Source organism: Schistocerca cancellata, chromosome 6, assembly GCF_023864275.1.
Source record: "Schistocerca cancellata isolate TAMUIC-IGC-003103 chromosome 6, iqSchCanc2.1, whole genome shotgun sequence".
Lineage (NCBI taxonomy): Eukaryota > Metazoa > Arthropoda > Insecta > Orthoptera > Acrididae > Schistocerca > Schistocerca cancellata.
The window spans coordinates 357,690,873-357,716,314 of record NC_064631.1 but is presented as its reverse complement, the minus strand read 5'-3'; the positions used below and the strand labels follow the sequence as shown (position 1 = coordinate 357,716,314).

The window sequence follows — 25,442 nt, the reverse complement described above, 5'->3', positions numbered from 1 at the left end:
ATCAGCACAAATGGAGCTAAAGTTAATGCTTTAAAGAGGAAAACTAGTATCTCGAACAGGTCACATAGCACAGTGGCAGTCTGATGTGGGGCTGCACACATCTCGGCACTACTGTGAAGCAGTCGCGAATATGGGGGACATATACGTCACGCCGGTGTGAAAAAAGTTGGCGCGTCGGTTGCGGGTGCCGGCGCTGTCGCTGGTCTACATGCTACTGGCTGTTTACTCACCGTGCGCTCGCCCAGGTTGCGCACGCGGCAGTGCAGGAAGGCGGTGCCGCCCAGCTGCACCGTCACGTTGCTGACGGTGTTGTTGTCGAACGTGGGCTCCGTCAGCCGCTGGAACTCCTCGAAGTTGGAGTACCACAGCTGCTGCCACTCAGAGTGCCGGTGTGGCATCTCTCGCCTCCCTGCAACACCAAAGCTCTCCGTCACCTGTGTCCAAAAGTGTTCAAAAAGTCGCTCCGCGGGCGCCACATGCCGCAGTGAATATACCGAAATGAAACTCAGTGAAATACCAGTTATTAATTTACTGAATATTCAAATGGGTTCAAATGGCTCTGAGCACTGTGGGACTTAACATCTGAGGTCATCAGTCCTCTAGAACTTAGAACTACGTAAACCCAACTAACCTAAAGGCATCACACACATCCATGCCCGAGGCAGGATTCGAACCTGGGACCGTAGCAGTCGCGCGGTTCCTGACTGAAGCGCCTAGAACCGCTTGGCCACACCGGCCGGCCTATTGAATATTCATTTTTACTTAAAAATTTTCACGTTAAATGTTGAAAGTATCACCCCTGTGTTGAATACACAATTCAATTCATCTAATCATGTTTCCAAACACAAGCTGTAACATTTCTGCTGTAACAGAAGCAATGAAAGTGGATATTGCAGTTTTCAATTCATCGATGGATTTGGACGAATTTTATAGACAGTTGCTTTCGCAGCACCCCATAAGAAAAATTCAGGTGGTGTTAGGTCAGGCGATCGTAGAGGCCAAGGTTCCTGTGAAATTATGCGATCACCAAAAACATCAGCAAGCAGTGACATTCAAATGCGAGCTCTATGCGTAGTTGCACCATCTTGTTGAAAATAATCGTTCAGTATTTTTCTTTACACAAGTTCTCCTGTGAATGGGTGCAGAATATCGCTGCAGTATCGTTGTGCGTTTATTGTTTCGTTGAAAAATATGGGACCCTACAAACAGACGTCTAGAAATTGCAATCCAAACTCCTATTTTCACAGGATGAAGTGGTCCCTCATGAATACACAATGGATTTGCAGTACTCCATACAGGAGAATTTTGCGAGTTCATGTACCCGGATAAATCATACCACGCCTCATCAGTGAAAAACGTTTCATTAAAAATATCCCTTCCAATTTGTTGAACGAAATTTTTGAACCGTTTACAATAATGCAGTCTCTTCCCACGATCAGTAGTTTGCAATTGTTGCACAACAATCATTTTTGTATGGGAAAAGTTCTAATTTTTTCCTTACAGCTGTGTGGGCCGTTCCGACACTAACATCGATTTCCTGGGCGAGTTTTCTTACTGACTTGTTCGGACTCATGGACATTTTATCGGGAATATCGACTGGTTCATCCTCAGACAAAACGCTAGGAAGACCACTTCTCGGTGCAGCTGTCCTTGAACGCGTACTTCGAAATTTTTTAATCAGATCTCGCACAGTATCACGATGTGGGAATGCTGTCTCCTGGAAAACTGAATTAAATGTCTGACGAACTGAAACTGTGTATTTTCCGCCAGCTTTGAACACTTGTTCGACTAGAAACACACGTACTTCAATGGTTAGCATTTTAACAGTGACAAAAACGAAACAAATGAACAAAGGAACTGAACTTAAACGTTCACGTCAACACGTCATGACACACACCAACGATACTGCTAACGCTGGCTGAAATAAACGAAACAGTGTAATGTTGGGAGAGTCCACTTGAAGGAAGTAACTCAGCCAGGCTAACAATCATACGGCACTGTGGAGAGACTTTTTGAACATCCAAGCTAAAGATGTTAAAAAATGTCAGGCATTGTGAGAGGTTGAGATCTATGTTTATTGCCTGGCATGTAATCTAACCCAATCAAGCAGTACTCAAATCAACGAAACCCGTGGATGTATGTGTCTGATTAGGTGTCATTTTTCGTCCAGGGTTTTAGGTACAAGGCTTCACTGATACGTGAGATGATGTTGAGCTTTGAGTAATGAACAAAAACTTTTGAAAATATTTGTCTATCATCAGCACCCAACATGCATAAAAACAAAGAGAATGCAGTCCAAATGGTCACCATCTACTTTGCTAGCATTATACAGAAACTAGACTACAGCGCTATCTCACTGCTGTAGCTGCCAAACCAACCATCAGATGTCGCTCCCTCACTCTATCGGTAGCTGATCATTTCACCTCAGGCAGCTCCTTTTATGATGTTCACTCTTACCATGTCAACAATCAATACATCAGAGTACAAAATGGCACTTGAGCCAAATTCTTTTTTGTACTATTTCAAGTTGAGCAAAGCACAATATTAGGCAGGATTTAATGCTTGATATCAGAATTAGAGGACCTTATCTGATTTCCGGTTCTGTTCTTATACAATTCGTGTTTATAATATGTTGACAGAACCCCGTTGACATGTGGATACAAGGACTAAAATCATACAATAAAATCATTACAAAAGGTCTGTAATGCTTGAACAGAGTGTTATTGTGATCCCTCAACTTTTCTCGGCGTGACCAATTAATGATTAACACGTCATCTTTCTCGGACCCCCGGACGTGTTCGATAACTCCAGTGGACACTCTGTCTCGCCATATTCATTTACTGAGTTGGACGACTTTTCCCGAAAGAGGAAAAGTGGTCGGTGGCACCCCTGTCGGGAGTTTTGCTAACCAACTTTTTGGCATCATGTTGAAAAATTCTTCAGAGTTTTTCTTTGGCATACTGTATCATTTGTTACGTAATGTTTAGCCACTAACCGATACCGAATTTTTAAATCGTTTAATGGAATGTATAATTACTGTGTATTGCACTCAAAAACTGTTGTTACTCGCGACCTGTCTAGGCTCCACACGAATATCACGAAGTATCTAAAACAGAATCGCTTATTTGGCGTAGTGGTCATAAATTATACCGCACACGAGTACACAAAACTTCTTCGTGGATCTATTAGCGTAAACTATATCAAAATCCCTACATTATCCTTCACATACATACAGAAATATATGGCAGGAGACCCTGTGTCAGTATGAAACTTCAGAACCAACTTTTACTATGTTAAAATTTAGTTTATGTTGAATAGAGAGCACTCGATCTGATGCAAAATATTACAGAACTATCGAGATCTTACAGTTGATCTTTGATATATATAAAGAAAAATTTAATAGAAATATATCACACGGCAGTAGTACTCACCGAAACAAGGAGAAAAACTACTATAAACATAGGCCTGAAAACGATTACTTTATGAGAGCTGAACAATTATTCGTAGGAGGTCGTGAAACGTACTCATCTTAAAGGCTCTGTGTGACTTCCAATGATGGCAATGTATCCCTCTGGTCTTCAGCGTAAGGAATCACACACTTTCTTATGTTGATCAGTTCTTGCACGTGCTGGCATGCTCTGCAGTTGAGAACCTGTAGTCTGTGTACATCGCTGACATGAATTGTGTACGCGATCTCGATCATGTTGGCCATAAAAAAAAGTCCAGCGGACTGAGGTCTGAGGAATGAGAAGACAGTTACAGGGCCCTCTCGAGCAAACCAGTGGTCCTAAAATTTTGTGGAGGAAAAGACTTCACCAATTAGCTACAATCTGTTTCCTTGAACTTTTTTTGCAGGCTAGTTTTGGAAACTTTGTTTCCATCTCAACAGCGTCTGATGTATCAGCGTGGCGGCACATCATACTTAAGGAAACCACCGCTGACAGCTCTGCGGCAAGGAGCCTACCACGCTGCGAAACCCATGCAGCACGTCATATACTGGTTTACCTAAGGGGTGCTGATTGGCACCTTTACTATTTAACTAAGCATCCGTGGTCTAGAGGTAAGACGGCGCGGTAGCTTAGCATCTTCGATCAGAGAGTTAGCTGCCCTCTGTAATGAAGAAGCTGAGTGTGTAAACAACAACGAACTTGAATGGGTGTCAAGGAATGTCCGTCCGACCAGAAGCAACGAGCACTAACGAACAAAAATGAACTAAAGAAAGATGTAGCGTGGTTAATATATAGTCAAAACGTCTTCGGTCCTGAGTTCTAACCCCACTACGGCTTAAGCTTTGAATAAAAATCTTCAGCAATGGTGGCTGAAGACTTCTGGCATAAGATGTCACCTTTATTTAGCCAACGGCCTTGTCATAGGTTCAGGACATTCTCTTGCCTTGGGGTGAGAAAGTGACCCTTCAGGCGGAAAAATCACCAATTATAAACGGCATGAGTATGCAGAAGGCAATAGAAACCACTGCATTAAAGGCACGCAGTGTGTATCTACAGGACATGTGGGCTGTAACTGAAAAATGTATCATGATGATCTCTTCATTGACTAAAGCTTCCAGACTAGTCTCCTATTCAGATCTTTGGGAAGGGACTGCCAAGGGGGAGGTGACCATGAGAAAAAGACTGGATAACCAATGAAAGGATAACGTTCTACGAGTCGGGCGTGGTATGTCAGAAGTTTGACCGTGGAAGGGAAGCTAGAGAATTTGGAAAGGGAAATTCAAAGACTCGATGTAGATATAATTAGACCAGTGAAGGATAACGTTCTACGAGTCGGGCGTGGTATGTCAGAAGTTTGACCGTGGAAGGGAAGCTAGAGAATTTGGAAAGGGAAATTCAAAGACTCGATGTAGATATAATTAGACCAGTGAAGTTAAATGAAATGAAGACAAGGATCTCTGGTCATATGCATGAGGTAAGTATCAACAGCAGCAGAAAATGGGATAACTGGAGTAGGATTAGTTATGAACAGAAAGGTACGGCAGACAGTGAGTCACTTGAACAGTTCAGTGGTAGGATTATTCTCATGAGAATCGACACAAATCACCACCGACGATAGTTCGGGTATACATACCGACATCGCCAGGCGAAGATGAATGGACAAAGTATATGAGGTTCCTGAACGGATAATTCAATGCATAAAGGGAGTTAAAAATCTAATAGGCATGAGTGACTGGAAAGCGGTTGTACGGTAAGGAGTAGAATGAATGGTTACGGGAGAATGTGGGCTTGGTACTTGTAATGAGAGAGGAGAAAGACTAACTGAGTCCTGCAATAAATTTCAGTTAGTAATAACTAATACTCTGTTCAAGAATCACACAAGGGAAAGTATACGTCGAAAGGGCCGGAAGACATGGAAAGATTTCAGTTAGACTACATCATGGTCCGGCAGAGATTCCGAGATCAGAAACTAGATTGTAAGGCGCACCCAGATTGAAGTCTAAGAGACTAGTCAGGCAGAATCAGCGCGCAAAAAGTCTCTCTAAGGCCACAGATAGTGCGATTGAACAGGTCAGTAGGAAGATCAGCTGAAGAGGAATGTAAATTTCTCAAAAGGGCAAAGACATAAGTTGCAAAGAAAAACATACGTACAAAGAAGGTAACTGCAAAGAAACTATGCGTAAAAAGAAATACTTCAGTTGATCGATGGAAGAATGAAGCTGAATATTTTCAGGGATATTCAGGAATACAGAAATACAAGCTACTAAATGAAATAAATAGGAAGTCCAGAGAAGATAAGGCGAAATGACTACAAGAAAAATGTGAAGAAATCGTAAAAGAAATTATTGTGGGAAGGACGGACAAAGCATATAGGGAAGCAAAAGCAACATTCGGTGAAATAATAGTCAAGGGTGGTAATGAGACTTCCCCTGTTAAATGCAGAGGTGAGAGCGAGTAAGTGAAAGAGTACGATATACTGAAGGCGTCTATGATGGCGAAGAGTTGCCTGATGATGTGATAGAAGAAAAACAATAGTCTATAAGAAAGCGATTGGGAATCCATTTTGAGAGTCAAAATTTAAAAGAGCTTTCTAAGTCTTAAGATCGAATAAGGAAGAATGGATAGATACCATTCCATCAGAATTTCTAAAATCATTAGGGAAGGTGGTAACAAAACGACTATTCACGTTTGTGTGTAGGATGTGTGAGTGTGGCAATATATCATCTGACTTTCGGAAAAGCATCAACCTCTCAATTCCGAAAATTACAAGAGCCAACAAGTGCGAGTATTGTTACACAATCAGCTCCGCAGAATCGACGAGGAAAGTAATGTACGGGAAAAACTCACAAGAAGAAGGGGCAGGATGATACATCTGTTAAGACATTAGGGAACAACTTCAGTGATTCTCGAGGGAGCTGTAGAGGGCGAAAACTGTTGAGGAAGACAAACACTGTGGAAGGTGGCTACACTGAGCCACAGCGCCAGAAAACGCGCCAGAGAGTATTGTTCCGCCGCCTCCACTGGCAGTGATTATTGAGACGCAGCGACAGGCAGTTCTTACCGAGAAGTTGTGGTGGACACTGCTTGTCGTGAAGTCAGAGTGAGATGTGGTAGTGGAGAGTGTTGTTCCATGTTTTATGCAGTGGTTTGATGGGAGAGATAGCAGATGTTGTTCTAATGGAGATATTGTAATGGTCAGAGTGCATTTCGTCAATATATATATGGAGGTATTTTCTTTTATTCTTTTATTCTTTGAGTGACCTGAATAATGTGTCATTACAGGTTCAGTCAACAAAGCATCTACATCTACATCTACATCTACATCCATACTCCGCAAGCCACCTGACGGTGTGTGGCGGAGGGTACCTTGAGTACCTCTATCGGTTCTCCCTTCTATTCCAGTCTCGTATTGTTCGTGGAAAGAAGGATTGTGTTCTTCTATTAGAGTGTAATTTTGGTTTTCTTGCAAAATTATAGTATTTCTAATTTTCTTTTATCACGTCAGTATAATTGGTATTTAAAAATTCTTGTCTTGTTGAAGAAGAACCGTGCCAGATGTGCGTTGAGTCATACTACCACATACAGAACAGCTACACTTATGCTTTGTTGGTTTCGTAGGTTTTATAGTTGCTGGGGACTTAATTAATTAATTGTATTAACGAAAATTTTCATTTCATTCTTTGTTGTTGTTCCATGCAGTCAGATTGCGTACAAATACTAGTCAGGGCCAGCCGTTTACGAGAGACTGCGTAATCGGACAGACAGCTACTAAAAAATATTTGCATTTTTTCATTAATATTTAAATAAGCCCCCATGCAACTGGTATACATCGAGCAAATAGTTGAGGACCTATATTACAAGTACTCCTCTGAGATGAAATGTTTGGCACAGGAAAGGAATTCGTGGCGGGCCTCATTAAACCAGTCAAAACACTGATGACTGAAGAAAAACGATTTTATAAATGTACAAGTGATATCCATGTAAAGAAATCGAATGGTTTCTGTTCGTTTTTCTGGAGATTTCTTCCACGGGATATGACTTGTATTAACTGCACAACGTCTCGCAGCTAGGTACTGCACAATCTGCAAATATGGTTGATATAGACTGAATTTCAAATATCCGAGAGCAAAACAGAATTATTGATATACTCCCGACGACGGGGTCCCCGACTTAGTCACACCAGCGTGTGATCACACACGGTGCTAACATAAAGGTAACGAAGTACTTCAGTTTAACCATAGATAATAAACTGACATGGACAGTGCACATTAATATTTTACCAGATAAATGAAAATGTGCTATAAATCTACTGTTGTGTCCTGCCTAATCGTCAAATATGGGGTGCCTAGGAAACCTCCTTTCTCGGATCGCTAGACAAAAATCCAAGCAAATCGTATTAATGAATTTTCATTACAGTAAGATAATGAATTTACAATGATGTGACAGACTAAATGGGCGACAGACTAAATAAGAAATCTCATCAGTATAAACAATGCCTAACACAAGTGAAATAACACAGTTGCTAAGTCGCTGTCACAGAGCTCGTGGAACGGCTAGTCTTCAACTGGGCCGCGGCCAGACGGCGCGGCTCTTATGTCTTCATGTCAAGGGCGCTGCCGTCGGGTGGTCGTCCCAGAGAGGGCTCGGTCCGCGTGCAGTTGGCTGACGTCTTCTTCACGGCCTTCTCTTCTCTAACGTTCCTGATCGGCATGCCGGCGCTTAACTTAAGCCCGGAACACTTACAACGGCCGGCCGGAGTGGCCGTGCGGTTCTACGCGCTACAATCTGGAGCCGAGCGACCGCTTCGGTCGCAGGTTCGAATCCTGCCTCGGGCATGGATGTGTATGATATCCTTAGGTTAGTTAGGTTTAATTAGTTCTAATTTCTAGGCGACTGATGACCTCAGAAGTTAAGTCGCATAGTACTCAGAGCCATTTGAACCACTTCCAACGAGGTATCAAAGGCCTGATATGGGGAGCAGACCCAGGAGAGAACTGTATCGAATCACCGTTCGTTCTGACCTAGACTATGGTAGTATTGTGGGTCGCCCATTTAAAGCAATCTCTCCCAACTAGACTGCAATTCAAAGTAGTAAGGATGTGTCGAGCCGCACAAACAAATTTGCTTCTACTTCATGCATAGGAATCACCATTAAGCCTACTCAAGAATGGAAGTTCTATTTAAACAGTAATTACTACGGAATTACACACTTACGGAACATATTAGAGAATTCGTAGTAGTGATATAGGAGAAGCGTGGGCGTGTGGAATGAAGCGACCTGGTGTATTTCCTCGGCATAGATTTCAAGTCATCATTCACTGATGAACAGCCAATCAGTTTATTATACAGCGTAGAACAACTATACAATCGTTGATCATTACACAGTTTAATAATCACTTGTTTTTCATTACATATGCCAGTAAAAAAGTTACTTTCGGTCAGCAAGTCACTAAAAACATTTACAAGCTGATTCCCGATTTCTCTTAAAACCAGTCTTTGACACACAAACACACAATTCTAAAAACATACATAACGAACACGTATCAATTGACTTACCTTATACTAAACCCTTCACATAGCCTTACTGCAACAAGCACACTAGACCTTAATACCTTGAAATGTTCTCAGCCTCAGATCAGTATCTGTCATATACACTGACGATTCACATTAATGTGACCACTTCTCAAAAGCCTGAATGACCACCTCTCCGTCGCGGACCGCTGCGAGACGTGTAGGAAGAGATCTTCTGGAAGATACCGACATGATGTGGGGGAATGCCGACTCCAGTGCCGTATCGGGCTGCACTAGGTTTCTCGGTTCAGGTTCCACGACGAGAACAGCCCTTCGGCCTGTACCTTTCCGAAGATTGTTGCGGGGTGATTACTTTCAGATGTTTCACGTTGTCCACAGCAAAGACCATCTGCCCGGTAGAGCGTAAAACATGATTCACCTGAAAAGGCGACCTGTCGACAATCAGTGGACGTCGAGTTGCGGTACTGGTGTGCAAATTCCAGACTTCGTCGCCGATCAACATGTCAGCATGTGTGCATGAACGAGGCGGCTGCTGCGGAGGCCCATGTGGAGCAACGTTCGCTGAACTGGCGTTGAGGATATCCTGTTGAAGGCGAATGATTCGTGTGGACGGTCAGTTGCTCAACAATTACAAGTCTATTCGCCCATACACATCTCCGCGTCTGTCATTCTCCCCTATCATCTGTGGACGCGGTGCATCACAGTTACCTTGGTGCCAGTTTTGGATATCGCCATTTAGCCATCCGCGGCGTGCGACCAATTTAGAAACTTAGCTGTTTCGTAAATAGTTCCACCCTTGGCCGGAACGCTAAAGATAATGCCCTTTTGGACATCAGATAAACTGCCGCGTTTCCGCATCACGACGACTCCACTGATTCCCGCGTCGCCGCGACACACCTTATATACCCCCCCCCCCTCCCCCCCCCCCACTGGTAGTGCTGCCATCTGCCGTCTGTGGTTGGTAACTGCACGTTCACACAGGTGGTGGTCATATTAATGTGACTGGACCGTGGTACATTCCACCACCTGCCACACAATCCCAGCGTTACCAGAGCAATAAATATTCAAATGCAGCAAATGGTGGCAACCTTCGTAATCTAAACTTCCTATCGAACATGAGGGTGCTTTACATTACTTACAACACGCACAGCTATAGCACTGTAAATAATAATTGCCAAACTTAATACTAATTTTACATATGATACGAACGAGAAGAATCTTGGCATTAAAGACAAAGTCCTCCTCTATACTAGAAACAAACGCACTAACATTTGCTGTTTGACGTGACACGAGCTCCTGGTAGCAAACAACAGTAAACTGATGCTATGCGTGACATAAACAAACATAAAAGACACAAATCAAAGGCCTACGCCAAACCAAAAGACAATGTCAGCTTAAAAAACGTCACACGTATGATAACCACCCACACTGTTTGTGAAGCAATGCCCAACAAAACTCATTAATGACAGTGAGTGTAAAATAACGTCACTCGAACACTGACAAATCACACTTCATGTGCACATCACACTGCTGCAGCATTATACAGCAGCAAAGAGGAAAACAGACTAAACAGCCTCTACCAGAACAATAACTTCATAACAGCTATTACTGAAGCGGCGGCTATCTAACCTCTAGTGACCACAGTCAAGCACCATGCTAACATATACCCTTCACTTTTGTACCCCCACTTACGGGAACTTATTGGGCCTAGCATCTATCCGTGTGTTATACTCCTTATACGGCATCGATAACATGAAGGGCAGAGAGTCTTCACTCGCCTTTAGTTCCGCAGCATCAGCCCGGGCACTGTACTCTGCACATGGCGTCGAGAAAACAGACAGCGTGCGCTTCTTGCCAGTAGCTCTACAACATCCATCCGGACACTAAACTTCACACACGGCAGCAAGGAGTGTCGACAATCAGCCTCCGCTCGTCGCCTGTATCTCAGAAGTGCCCTCTACAATCGGCATTTGCACCTCTGTGACCGCAGTCTACAGACTGTTCGTCCACAACGCTCTCCAGCTTGTTGTGTGTTCACTTCCTCGTCCCCTGGCAGACTCGGCGAAACTCCACACCAGCCGACAGTCATTAGATTTAATTCTTAGCTACAGATGGCACAAACTACACCGCAGCCAAGCCTCTATGACATGAGTATACAGAGACATTCCTGGAAAAACTTAAGTCGTTTCTGTATCACTTACCCAGCATCTTCCTTCTTTTGGATTTCCTAGAGATACTGAGTTTACAAGATGACAAGATACGTTACGGACTGTACAGGGTGATTCCCGAAGATATGCAAATATTTTAATATGTTATTCTACAAGTGAAACTAAAGAAAATAGTTCACATAAACATAGGTCTGCAACTGTTTAATTACGGATTTACGGCTAATAAAATATTTTGCCTGAAATTTAGCAACTTCACTAATATGAAGCCATCGCGAAACTGTACGAGGTTAAAGTAAACCAGGATTTGTGTTTATTTTGTTGTTACTGATCTGGTGAATCTAATTAAACATGTCCCAGACGCGTATCTGCAGTAGTTTTCCAGAACTATAATGGGCCTCGGTAAACACTGCATCTCTGAATATGATGCTTCTTAATTCGCAAGTAGCACAGCAAATACAATACGTCTGTAGACAACGACACAAAAATCCGCTAGTGCTCGAAACAATGCATCAAGCGACTTTCTACAAAAGAAAAAAGGCGAAATGAAATTTGAATAAAAGGACACTGTGGCCTTCGGACAGGTTAGCGAAGGAAGTAATCATTACGAGCAGTTATGAATAGACAAGGTTCCGAACTTACTTTGTTACGTCTTTGAAGGAATACCTATGAAGAAAGTGTGACAATGTTCGGAGAACCTGTACAAAGACGATCCATTATTGTATTCCGGCCATACTGTAGTATTCCAGACGATCCAAACACAATGTATGGGAGGGAGACACTCCCGAAACGTAACCACGGATGCTGCTTCTGCGCATGTGGAGAAGAAGATCTTGTCCATGTGAGATCTGAGTGTCAACGACAGATACAAATTCCTGGCATCAGCAGATATCGTCATTTTCAAGCTATTTCTATCTTGCGGTAGAGGTAAGACCTTAAAGAAACTTTCGTTTATTAATTCACGGTTTATGTATATGACACTGCATGGCCTATAATTTGTATCTGCTGTCATGTTTGTGCGGGATGTGGTGACCCTAGTCAAGGTAGATCATTCTAAATGAACTATGCATATTTTTTTAATGGAATGATGCTCTGACTAGATGTTATGATACTGTGATTGTGAGGAAACATTTTTCATGTAATGTAGAAGACTGAATGATTTTAAAAAATCAGCGTCAATGAAAGACAAAACTAAAAAAACCGCAAGGGGATATGGTGTGCAGCCATCATTATTACGAATGAAATGGACCAAAAGATAATAAAACCGTATTTAAGAGTAAAGAACAACATCTATGTCGAACTGGAAATGTACAGCCATCGTTTGTTTTCAAATAATTGATTTTCCTACACAATCACACTAATTTCTAAGTGAAATTACCGATTCCGACCGGCGAAGGCTATTGTCTGATCATAAAACAGATGACGTGGTGCACTCGCAGCACTGAGAAAACTGTAGCGACACTGTGGTTTCTATAGTAGTGGGAATGAACCACTGCATCTGTTCCATGATCTTACGATGTTCGGTGACGGCTGAAACCGGTAATTTCATTTGGAAATTACTGTAACTGTGGTAGGCAACAAAATTTTGAAATTATTTACCTGAAACTTCCTACTCTTTTCCTTAAGAGACCCAGGAGTTGATCTTGAATGTAAAATTAAATCACGGAAACCATACAAGAGAAATTTTCAAAGAAACTGAGTCATTATTGTAAGCCAAATGACAGACTCCACAGGGACACGAGATGAAGCAGATATGACACATGAGACATCACAATATCGAACTCAAACACTTCTAAATTCTGAATGGAATGCTTCATCCACAAGTATTACTTACTACTACTACTACAGCTACTGCTAATGCCACCGGCCACACACACACACACACACACACACACACACACACACACACACACACACAGTAAAGTACAATGGCTAGAGGAATGGGATTGTTTTCTACCATAAAATTTCCCGGTTTTCTGTGCATAAAACTATTGCACCGGATACTGGTTCAGTCCAAATGGATTTTATGTTTTGTTATCTATGAAATAGTTTATTTCGTACGCTTTTATATAAGACAATCCACAGATTCATTTGAAACGTAGGTTTATAAATTTCAGTATTCTGATGGAAAGAATAGCTGAGAACTGAATAATTAAAATATGGATGAACATCCAATTGCGTATATTTTTTCTGTCATATGAACTTGATTGATAAAAGTTGTGTAGAGAGATAAGAATTCTACAGGTTTTCAACATCGTTAAAAGATAATACTTCTTTACTTCTTCTTATTTAATGTAGCATGTATGCTTGGTCAGGAGGTAAACGATTAACGACGCTAACTATGAGTTGGTTGGTTGATATGGAGGGGGAGGAGGGGGAGGGGGAGGGGGAGGGGGGAGGGGAACAAACAGCGAGGCCATTGGTCCCGTCGAATTAGGGAGGTATGGGGTAGGAAATCGGCCGTGCCCTTTCAAAGGGAATATCCCGGTATTTGCCTAAAGAGATTTAGGGAAATCACGGAAAACCTAAATCAGGATGGACTGACACGGGTTTGAACTGTCACCCTCCCGAATGCGAGTCCAGTGTGCTAACCAATGCACCATCTCGCTTTCTGATAACTTTGAGTATTTTAGTATTTATTTCTATCTGTGCGGCAAGAAATGTTATAGAACAGAGGGAACTGGTGTACGCTTCTATATAGCCACTGTCGAAACCTAAACGCTAGCTTTCGGTAGGTGCATCTTATGAATCTGTAGAGAGGTACGATATTCGGAGAACAATTGACGGTTAAAACACCGAGCCTCCAAATTCGCGTGATATCTATTCTATTCTGCGCTGCCGTAACCATTGCCTTTTGAATCGTGAAACTCGTGAGCTCTATTCGTTAATTAATTTCCAATTTTCTGCTGAAACACTTCGGAGCAGAAATCCAGAAAATATGCACATGAATGGCGAACAACAGCGTTCATTCAGCAACATTTCATTTTATGCTTTTAAACAGACAGAGAAGCCAATTAAAAACTGATGCAACACAGTTTTATGGGCTGCGAGAAAATGAAGCAACTCTCGAAACACATTGCTCTTCTTTTCACGTTCTGAAAAAGGAAAAGACACGCCAGATGTTGATGACTCTCGCCTGTTTGGTCTATAGGATTTAACTGCAAGGCATTTAAACGTTTAAACTCTATTAGCTTCAGTGAATAGTATTAAAATCAGATTGCCGTTGGCGATATTAGCGGGAATAATAGCGTCTAATTAGTGAGGTGTAAATAGCCACAGGATATATATGCGGGTAAATGTTCGTTACACGTGACGAAACTTAAGTAAGCAGCTAAGAGAGTAGGTCAAACAGATCGTTTATAGTATTTTAGTAGCAGAAAAAAAGTATAGCTTCATCCACTTTGTGCAGACACTGCTCATAATTAATTCTTCATTGCAATATAACGCTCTCTTTCTCCTAATATGCTTACGAGATCCTTTTAATGGCCCATTTTATAGTACTGTATTATTAACATTTACTGTCTTTTCATCTGTGGTTGTATTTCTGAAGATATTCTTTGCGTGGATGATACATGAGATATAGCCGCCTACTTATTAGTTATTGAAAACTGAGGAACACACTCCCCAAAATATCTCTCGAACATTAAGTTACTTAACTTATAAATGTACAGAATCAGAAGTAACAATAAACGATGTTTAGATTCATTCACTTGTATGAAACACACCACATGATTGCTTTAAAAACCCACGTAAAGGAATTTTTAAATTCGTTGATGTTCAAATGGTATTCACATAGTTAAAAAATCATGTGGGTTACAGGCTAAGTTGTTTTCTTATGTGCAGACATGCAGAGCATCCTTTCTGATAGGTACCTCGTTTATATCGTCCCGTAAACTGAGCTTGGATATTTCAGATATTATTGATTTTCACCTGGAAGAGAACAATCTGTGTTTGAATTCCGATTCAGAACATTATTTTAATTTTTAACGAAGTTATCAAGCAGCGTTAGGTTATTTTTTTTGGGATATATTAGTTCTGGATATCACCCTTGATATTCAGTAATGATCTGTAAGACACTTTCTTTGAATTCAGTTATTGGTTACTGTTTTCCTAAATTTGCAACATGCAAAATTATAGTGAAGTATCTTTTTTGTGAACGGCTTTGTGTGGTTTTAGTGCAAGAGAAAAGGTACTCACAGCTCTAAAAGTAATCTGTCTGCATGCTGGGTACAAATAATCGATTTTACACATTGCTGCTTTAATATTATTGTATTACATACATGAATCGTAAGAAATGAGTGACGGGATAAATATAGAAGAAGTCAAAGGTTTGAGTATTTAAATTAGATTATAGAAGATTCTGAAGGAAATATTAGAACAGATGTTGCAAGGGAAATATGATTGGGAGCGTGTTACGAAAAAGCGAAAGGAATGACGAAACAGTGTTCTGAAACACAATGTTGTAGGCTTTCCATTTTTGGGTATTAGATGGTGGGTATCTCAGGTAGACACAGAGATACAGACATAGCCTTTGAGAGTACAGATGCTTCTGCATATGTGTTGTAAGTAGGCTGTTTAGGTTTTTATGTTGGTAATGCCATGTAGCGCTCTATACGAAAATCACTGACTGTGCTGTGTGCCGTCTGTGGCTGGTTTGCGTTGTTGGAATAGTCGCCATTGTAGTGTTGGGCAGTTGGCTGTCAACAGCGCGTAGTGTTGCGCAGTTGGAGGTGAGCCGCCAGCAGTGGTGGATGTGGGGAGAGAAATGGCAGAGTTTCGGATGATCTGGACGTGTGTCCATCAGAGACAGTAAATTTGTAAGACTGGATGTTATGAACTGATATGTATATTATGACTTTTGAACACTATTAAGGTAAATACATTGTTTGTTCTCTATCAAAATTTTTCATTTGCTAACCATGCCTCTCAGTAGTTAGTGCCTTCAGTTGTTAGAATCTTTTATTTAGCTGGCAGTATTCGCGCTCGCTGTATTGCAGTAGTTTGAGTAACGATGATTTTTGTGAGGTAAGTGATTCATGAAAGGTATAGGTTATTGTTAGTCAGGGCCATTCTTTTGTAGGGATTTTTGAAAGTCAGATTGCGTTGCGCTAAAAATATTTTGTGTCAGTTTAGTGTTGATCAGAACAGCTAAAGAGCGAAATGTGTGAATGCGTTCAGTTCTGCTCAGCTGTTTGAAAATCAAATAATGTAAGTGGTTTATCAGCACAGTAATTCACTAATTTTTCTAAGGGGACGTTTCAGTGTAGCTATTGATTTGGTGGACCATCTTATACGAACTTTGTACGTGAAGCTTCTACAGCATTAACTTTCATTGCTTTTCAAGAGGTTCTTTGTGGTACGAAATACACATGTTGTTTCAACTAATTTTGTCATTCTGGTCGTTAGGCGACATATGAATTATGTACAGCTGATATTCTCTAGTGACCCAGTTATTTCCTGAAAGTCTGGGTGCACTGTCATCTATACGCAAGTTAGTACTATTTGTGGTGATCCATTACGTCCACCACAACAGCTTTATGCACTCAAGGTTGTGTTTGCTTAATTAATGGAAATGAGTTGCGCAAAAGTAATGTAACAGAAGCGAATCTCTTCTGTCTATTGCAACACTGAAAGTACCTGCTTTACAATATGTTTCAAATGCAATATATTTGCTGTATTTTTTCTGCTATCGTGAAAATACGACGAAGCAGGCGTACACTGCTGGATAGCTCGTAAGATGTAAACAGTCAATGAGGGAGTGGTTAGATTTTTTGTACAGCGCGCGCTATTCAGGTGTAATTAAAGTGACGTGAATGCTATTTGATCATTAAATAACAGAACTCCAGTTAAATGGTTCATATACTCGACTCAGCATGGTCTTGCATCGGAAGCGTAGCTCGGCGTACTTAAGGAAACCTTGCAGGGATGCGCAGATGAGAAACATGAAGGCACATTCAGTCACAGTAGTGGCAGCCTTTAGTTGAGTAGTACTCCTCCGCTGTGAGTATTCCTCACAATTTATCGTGGAAACCGAGGTCGCTGGTGTCGCGTTTGCAGCGCTGTCAGCCGCGCTGTCTCCCCCACCCTGCACGCTGTGCTGTGACGTGCACTCTCATTTTAATTCGCACGATTGCTTTCCGTCCGAGAGGCGCCTCTTATTTCAATTTACTAAATTCGTGTGCTGCCTCGGGAACCTCCATTAAGCTAACAACTCCTGCCCCAGGATTGCTCACTGTGATTCCTGCGTTTAATCGGAAGCACTTGCAATTACGAGTAGGTAGTTTCTACGAACGTAACGATTACGTTGTTAGTATTCATTCGAGCTGTCTTTCTCAATTCTTTACTGGGCCTGCGATGAGAAGCTATTGAGCGTCTGTCAAAGAAATACTGGAAAGCAATTGACTTCATTCAAAAGCGATGTACATTGCGACAGCGTATTTCTTGGTAGCACAAGGGTACTGATTTCAGATGTACGTCAGGACAGATCTGAAACATGCTTAAATAAGTTTCCAGTTGTAAATTACTTGATTTGTGTGACTCAGATAAAGTGAGGTAGCAGTGCACTATTAAATTTTGTACTACATTGGAGACACGAATAAATGGCTCTGAGCACTATGAGACTTAACATCTGAGGTCATCAGTCCCCTAGAACTTAGAACTACTTAAACCTAATTAACCTAAGGACATCACATACGTCCATGCCCGAGGCAGGATTCGAACCTGCGACCGTAGTGGTAGCGCGGTTCCAGACTGTAGCGCCTAGAACCGCTCGGCCACAAAGGCCGGTGGAGACACCAATACATCCTATTAAAAACATCGGCATTCTCCTTCATTTGCTAGATATTTATGTCCACTACGAGTTTCAATAGTCATAGGATTATCATCAGATGAATTTAATTTCCTTTCATTTTCATTATTTTTGTTATATATAAGCGAAGCATGGGATGAATACAACTCATGTTGTGCAACAGAAACATTTCCATCTGCTTCTGGTTCCCAAAACTTTAAAAAGTTTTGATAAGGCACGTAAAGAGTGAGAAGAACTTAACGCATTGAGTCCGACTGAACTTTTCTTTAAGATTATGTTATCATATGCACACTTTATAAGGTAACATGTCATTTCGTGGCATTTCGTCCACTACATCGTGCCTCTACGTCTTTCTATCTATTTGTTTATTACAGCTTCCTTTTCCCCTTCTTCTAGTTGCTATCTGCTGTCAGATATGCAGTTGTGCGTTACCCACAAATCTCAAAAGAGCGCCGTCATAACGTTGCTGGTCTCCTTCACCATCATGATACTTCCGAAGACGCCACCTTTTCTCTGGAGGCGTGTCCACCAGGTGGCGCTCTCATTGAATTACTTATTCCAGCGCCACAGCCGGTCTTTATCACTTTTAAAAGGGAAACCCCACCCTGAAGACGACTTTGTCCCAATCATATCCTGTACCAACTCATAAAGACCCCATGCGTAGTCACCTAGAACAGTTTCACCTGTCCTACATTTTCTATCTCAACACCCTATGCTCTCCTATACTTGAGAGACCTGGCATGCTGTGAACACATTCCACATTCCCTCCATCTCCTAGCACTTCATTCCCTTTGCCAGCACAATTTGTCTTCCCGTCTCAGACAATGAATTCATCCCTAAAAATTTAACATTCTTTCCAACCACAACCGACCCTACCAATCTCATTCCAAATAATGACTCTGTCACGTCACATGCCAGGACTGGAGCCCAGAGCAGAAGCCAGAGCGTGGGTCGTAGCCAGCTAACACAGCATATCGCCTGACTGACAGCGTCCCCAATAGCGACCCGGTTTTCTGGATAAGGTCCAGCCTTCAGGAAATTTCTAGGGCACTGAATTATGCGGCAGTACTTATCTTCCGCATTAAGAATCCCACTTTCACTGTTTTCACGGTGTTACAGATAAAATGCACACATTTCTGCTGTTGACTGAGGAAAGTGTAGTGGACAACATTACATCAGTATTTACTTCATCTGCAGACTAATATCTAAAGCTATTACTAATATGATTTTAGGTTGGTTAGTGCATCTAAGCAAGCATGATACAAGTAAGCCATTAATGTTTATTTTCCCCTCTGCAGCAGGTCAGGTATTGAACAGCAGATACGTGGATCCAAAAGGCAAGTCTACACTGACAGGCGTAGTTGACTTCACGGCGCAGTTACGACCATGCTGGAGACATCAAGTAGGAACTTATGTTGTGTGTTTGTGGGAAGACAGACACAGAGAATAAACAACTGACATATCATCTTAAGGTACCATTTATCAAAATATCTGTACCTATACTCCAAACACTCTGCGTATACTCTTGTGGCAACTGAGCAGTCCACAGGACAGCCAGCCTATACACCAGTGCTCGCTGTTTGTCAGTCTCTGTCATGAGATCGATGACGTTCATCACCACTTCTGGGCTGAGAACCAACGACCACTGCCTAATGGGCTTAGCCATAAGATTGCCTTCTCCCAGTTGTCATCTCCACGAAGCCGCCTGCCAGGAATACTGGTTCTGCCTCACTGTCTCAGGTATGCATTTAGGTCCCTTCGTCGAAACACTCCCTAACGCCCCATAACACTGCACTCCAGCTGCCGGTCCGGGGTTCATGTCTCTGGGAAGAACCATCATCTGGTGAATCACTTGGGAACCATGCCAGAAGCCTACTGTGGCCAAAAGCATTATGGTGGCTGCTGCGGTGCCAGCACTTGGGGCATCACTAGTGATGATTAAACACATTTCTGGACAAAAGAATTTGTAAACTCCAAGCATGTCTGCCACTTTTACTGCAGTGATTTGGGGACAACATGTATCATACTAGTCTGTGTCCAGGATGAGGGCATGCTCTTGTAGCTGTTCAATCTTATTGGACTAATAAAGAATTTAGATTTATTCTGACTGTCTTGCTGCAGCCGCCCATAAGGTACTCCTATCTCCCACGCCAACCAACCAAACTCAGTACACCTAGGTTGGACAGCCAAAGGCCTCCTGACTAACTCGAAGCAGGCTTCCACTTCATCATGGCAGTCATCACATCCGGCTGTTAGAATGCGAATCCATCATCTCCTCTCTGTGCTAGAAATCCAACCATCAGCTGACAGTGATATATCGTTTCCTGTAGCGGCACCACCATTTAGGTTAGGGGAAGTTAGTTTTGTGCAATATTCTGAGCACAAGTTAGAGCCAGGTGTGGGCCGGATTGTAGTGAGTTTTGAATAGCAAAAGTTGCGAAGTAGAAAAGAGGCCACAGGGCCGTCAAATTGCTGAAAGAGTATACATAGCGGTTTTGCATGTCGCAAATCACAGGCAGAAGGGGCCCACTGGCCAACCTAGCGTGTTATGAGTACATGACGCGAAGCAGCACGTATGGCAAAACAGAGGCGACAACCACATATAAATAGGTGTGGCTCTCTGATTGATTCATCTGTGGCAGCTCTCGTGGACGGCGGGGTGTGTCACACCACCAGTTATACACAGCAGCAGATGGGGTGCCAGCGTTCCAATCCACGGCAGGTCTCTGGTTCGATCCTCTGAGGCCAGCACGGGGTCTGTAGCCAGCCAGCGGCAGGCCCCTTTACGGCTCGCTACCGTGGGCAGTCGTCCTGGCTTCCAACACAAGCCAGAGGCATCCCGAGGCGAGGGCCGCAGATTCGGACTCCAGATTGTGGGCGCTTGTTGTCACCGCGATCTCAGCCACGCCGGCAAGAAGCACACAGCTGGCTGCCTGTGGCTCACAACGAGTGGCGCTAAATCGGCAGGGATGCACACCACTGAAGGCCGGTTCCCACTAGAGCGCGGCAGCGCGGCGTGCGGCAACGGCAGCGGCAAGCGGCTCGCGGAATTGGCGTTCCCATCTGGAAGCGGCAGACGTTAGCGGTAGCCAATGACAGACAGCCACTGAGGTACAAGGCAGGACCCACTGAAACGCGCGGTGCGTTTGATTAACTATATCTTACACCTACATGAAGGAAAGACGAAGTTGGGTGAAGACATACCAATTTTTCATTTTCTGTACAATGTAATCTTGCACATATTTCATTATTCATGTTTTCTCATTTCACCATAAACAGATTTCATGACTACCGTTCACGATTGTTCACTATCTCCTAACACATTGAAACAATGTACGACAAAAGAGATTATTCAGATAGTTAAGCGAGACAAAAATTTAAAATGTGATACGGTAGCAGGTACACGAAAACAGTAAGAACACAAAGGCTAGGTGGAAGGGATGAAAGTGGAAGCCACCTGATAGAATTTCCCACAGAGCATAATGTAATCATCGCCAGCACCTTGCTTAAGAATCACGAAAGAATAATATATATTTGGAACAGTTTTCGAAACCAGATTTTAAATTGTAAGGCATTTCCTGGTGCAGACGCAAACCTGAATGAAGGCTGTCAATAGGAAGAAAAGCGTTCTGAAAAAGAAAATTTGTTCACGCCGAATATAAATTCTAATGGTTGGATACTATTTTACAAAGGTATTTGTGTGGAGTGCAGCCTTGTATGTAAGTGAAACGTGGACGATGAACAGTTCTGTCAAGAAGACAATGGACGCTTTCAAAACGTGGTGATTCATAAGAATGCTGAACATTAGATACGAGGATCGTGTGACTAAAGAAGAGGTACGGAATTAAATAGAGGAGGAAGAGGAAATTACGGCACAACTTTGACAACAATAGGGGTTAGATGACAGGACGTATTATGGGGCGTCAAAGAGTGAGGACAAAGGGGTTGGGTGATACTATTCTGATAATAATCATCTGTTGAAATACTATTCTACTATTTTATCTATTAATGTAAGCAGTGAATTTTCTCTTCCATGCACTCCTCCACAAAACATTTAAACCAAAACTGAAATCAGCTGAACACCAAATCTTTCAACCACTGTCTGACAACTACTGGATTCACTTTCAACTTTCTATAACTATCACTGGCTAGCCACACACACATACAGATATAAGGAGAACAAAAGTAAACAAACATTAGTTTTCAGCATATAATTCTGCAGTTTGGCAACATGTACATAAACAAACCAGACAGGAAGGGACATGAGGTGAACACACTGTAGTTACGGCTTCAAATCAGAGTTTTCGGTAAAACGTCTACTGCTAGTGACAGAAGAAAAAAGAGCGAACATGAAAATGTGCTTATGTTCCATAATCTAAGTTTTAATTTAACCTCCAGCATGTGACCAAGTGAGGGGAAACGTATATGTCCGCCAAAAACTCGATTCACTGTAAATAATCAGTCATTCACGTAAAAAAAGATGTGAACTGTTTTATAATCTGCAAGTATCACATATCAAAACAAAACTGAATCATTCTAGGTTCCACCGAAGATGCCTTAAAGTAAAAGGCGAAACGCGTCTTGAATCAGTAAAGTACACTGGATAAAGAAAAAAAAGTTTGTTAGTTACCAAAGGAAATAATCAATAGCTCTAGATACTTAGTAAATTACATCTTATGACATACCAGCAAATTAGTTTCGGTTTAACTTCTCATTCGTCATGCTATTAAATACCGTTTAAAAAAATTCATCTATCCCTTCTGAAAAACTGTAGTTACTTTCATATCTCGTTAGATAAACAGATTTAGGATATTTATCATGCGACGAAATACATGACTTTTCACAAGTTATCGTTTGCAAAAAAACACGTTTCGATTTCTTGAAACGTTTACGAAATTTGCGGTTGATACAACCACACGAAGAGCAGGACGAAGTATCGGTCGCGTCGCGAGCGACCCGCGCGCGATTCACGGTACAGCCCGTCCGCCGACATACCATTCAATATCTCGAGAACGGTGATAGCTATCGATCTGCTCTCAGCTTTAAAAACAATTTCGATATGTTGACTAAATTTCATACGCAATAATGTATTACCTAAAATGAACTGTACGCAAAGTCCACGCAATGCGTTTTTACCTCTGCACACTCATTAAAATTTCGTGTAAAGGTTTACGTAAATGCGATACAGCAAGTAACCACCACGAATAACGAAAAGAAATTCGATTCTTTATCGAGAGAAGATATCAGGCTGTAATATGCCCAAGAATCAGATTTTTCTACCGTATAGTTTCCTTGGAATCGGATGATAAGTATTTCATAGCTGCCGCCGCGTCCGCGCCAGCGGTTTGGCGAAAGTTCGCGTGGCCCGGGGTGCCTACCTGACGTCACGCTCAGCGCGTTCTGTGATTGGCGGCGCGCACCTGGAGCGCGTCACGCGGCAGCGGAAGCGGTTCGACATGGTCAAACCGCGACGCAGAGCCCGCCGCACCGTGCCGCTGACGCCGTTTCCATGGCAAACACGCCGCTGACGCGTGGTTTTGACGCACGGCAGCCCTAGTGGGAACCGGCCTTGAGTCGATTGCCGGCAGTCTGACGATGACGCAATTCCGCTGCCGTACAAGGCTGACTCACAGCAGTGCGTGCACGGGTCGCGGAGGCAGCCATTTCGCGCCAAGCCGTCTTACAGACAGCGTATTTTACAAATTACAGTCCGTAGCTGCAGTTGCCAAGAATCCCCTCTCATCCTCATAATGGATAGAATGTGTATCAAATTAGCATCACCTCCACGTAAACATCATCACCTATTTCTAATTTCTAAAATTAGTTTAAATTAATCTAGAAGAGACATATAAACCATTGTCTAAAGAATGTTAAGCTGGTCGCTGTCAGCCTTCCAGCAGCATGGGCAGTAAAAGGTTCACGATTTGGGTCAGTCTCTATAAATTCTTATCCCGCTGAAAGAAATGTGTATTCGATTCCTTCTGAATGTTTCTACAGTGGTTATTCGGAAAGTAAGGTCCCATCTATTGCTAAATGGGAACCACAGTGAAAACAAATGAAGTGAAATTTGCAAAAGTTACAGCTACTTCTCTACATAGCCGCCACTCTGATGCAGACATTTGTCGTAGCGTTGCACCACCTTTCCAATATCTTCCTCACAGAAGGCAGCCATCTGTACTTTCCGCCAACACTCTGCGACGATATGCAGCTCTTTTTCTGTGCCAAAATATTGTCCACACAGCTAGCAGTTCATGTGAGTAGAGATGTGCCAAATCTAGGCTGTATGGTGGGCGATCGAATACTTCCCGTCGAAAACGCTGCAGTGTGCAACCGAGAACTGCTATGACGAAGGAAATGCATGATAGTTACGTTAAATGAGGTTGTATGAAATCAGGTTTGACAGCACAGTAGACACCCATATTTTGTGGGCAACACTATTTTATAACCATCTTTACTTGCTGACTATGCACTCAGAACTGCAGAGAGCGACTTGAGGCGATCGCCAGGTATACTAGAGACATGGTATAACACATATGTGCAAAACTTCATCTAATTTTCAATGTGGTTTCCATTTCGCGAACGATCGGACCTTTCATTCCGAATAACGCTCCTATTCCAGAATGAGATTTTCTCTCTTCAGCGCAGTGTGCGCTGATATGAAACTTCCTCGCAGATTAAAACTGTGTGCCGGACCGAGACTCGAACTCGGACCTTTGTCTTTCGCGGGCAAGTTCTCTACCATCTGAGCTACCCGAGCACGACTCACGCCCCGTTCTCACAGCTTTACTTCCGCCAGTACCTCGTCTCCTACATGAGAGCTGTAAGGAATTAAAGTTGTAAGGACGGGGTGTGAGTCGTGCTCGGGTAGCTAAGTTGGTAGAGCACTTGCCCTCGAAAGGCGAAGGTCCCGAGTTCCAGTGTCGGTCCGGCACACAGTTTTAATCTGCCAGGAAGTTTCAACGCTCCTATTTTTGTCTGACAGTTGCAGAATACTTACATATTTTTTCTTCTCTGTTTTATTCTGCATTATTTTTATGTTGTTAAAGAAGCTCTGTTACTACGACAAAACACTTACGATGGTGTTTTAACAACGGATTCTTCTTCCGTGTCAATTAGTATTTCTGTGGTTTTCCCAAATTTTTGAAAACCACTTACGTCGACCGCTGCTGGATCTCCTTTGATTCGAGAACAAATAGAACCCCTGGGACGTACGATAAAAGTGATTAGGCTTTTCTGACTCAACAATGAGTTTCACGGTTGCTTGCTTTTAAACACGTGTCAGCGTGGCCGTCGTGGAGGTGAAGTCCTCAGGTGTCGTCGGTCATGAACTACCGATAGGATAAAACCAAGTAGTGTACCGAATTCTGCGGTCGCGTGTTGAAAGTATGTGGACAAGATTCGCGCGCAGGGACTGTAGTCCAAGTTTAAAGCATTGGAGTATTACACTGTTCCCTTGGCTTGCTTTTATTAGTACGACTCAGTAACAGC

At 42.5% G+C, this 25,442-nt stretch overlaps 1 protein-coding gene across 3 annotated transcripts in view; it reads right to left on the bottom strand.

The window, feature by feature from the left end:
- The window catches only part of LOC126191410 (hemicentin-2-like), a 1,933,978-nt gene that overhangs the window by 534,283 nt on the left and 1,374,253 nt on the right, over positions 1-25,442 (bottom strand). For all 3 annotated transcript variants that reach the window (XM_049932279.1, XM_049932278.1, XM_049932280.1), the window contains one exon: positions 231-409. In XM_049932279.1, the coding sequence (XP_049788236.1) occupies positions 231-409 (179 nt within the window). The remainder of the gene's footprint in view (positions 1-230; positions 410-25,442) is intronic.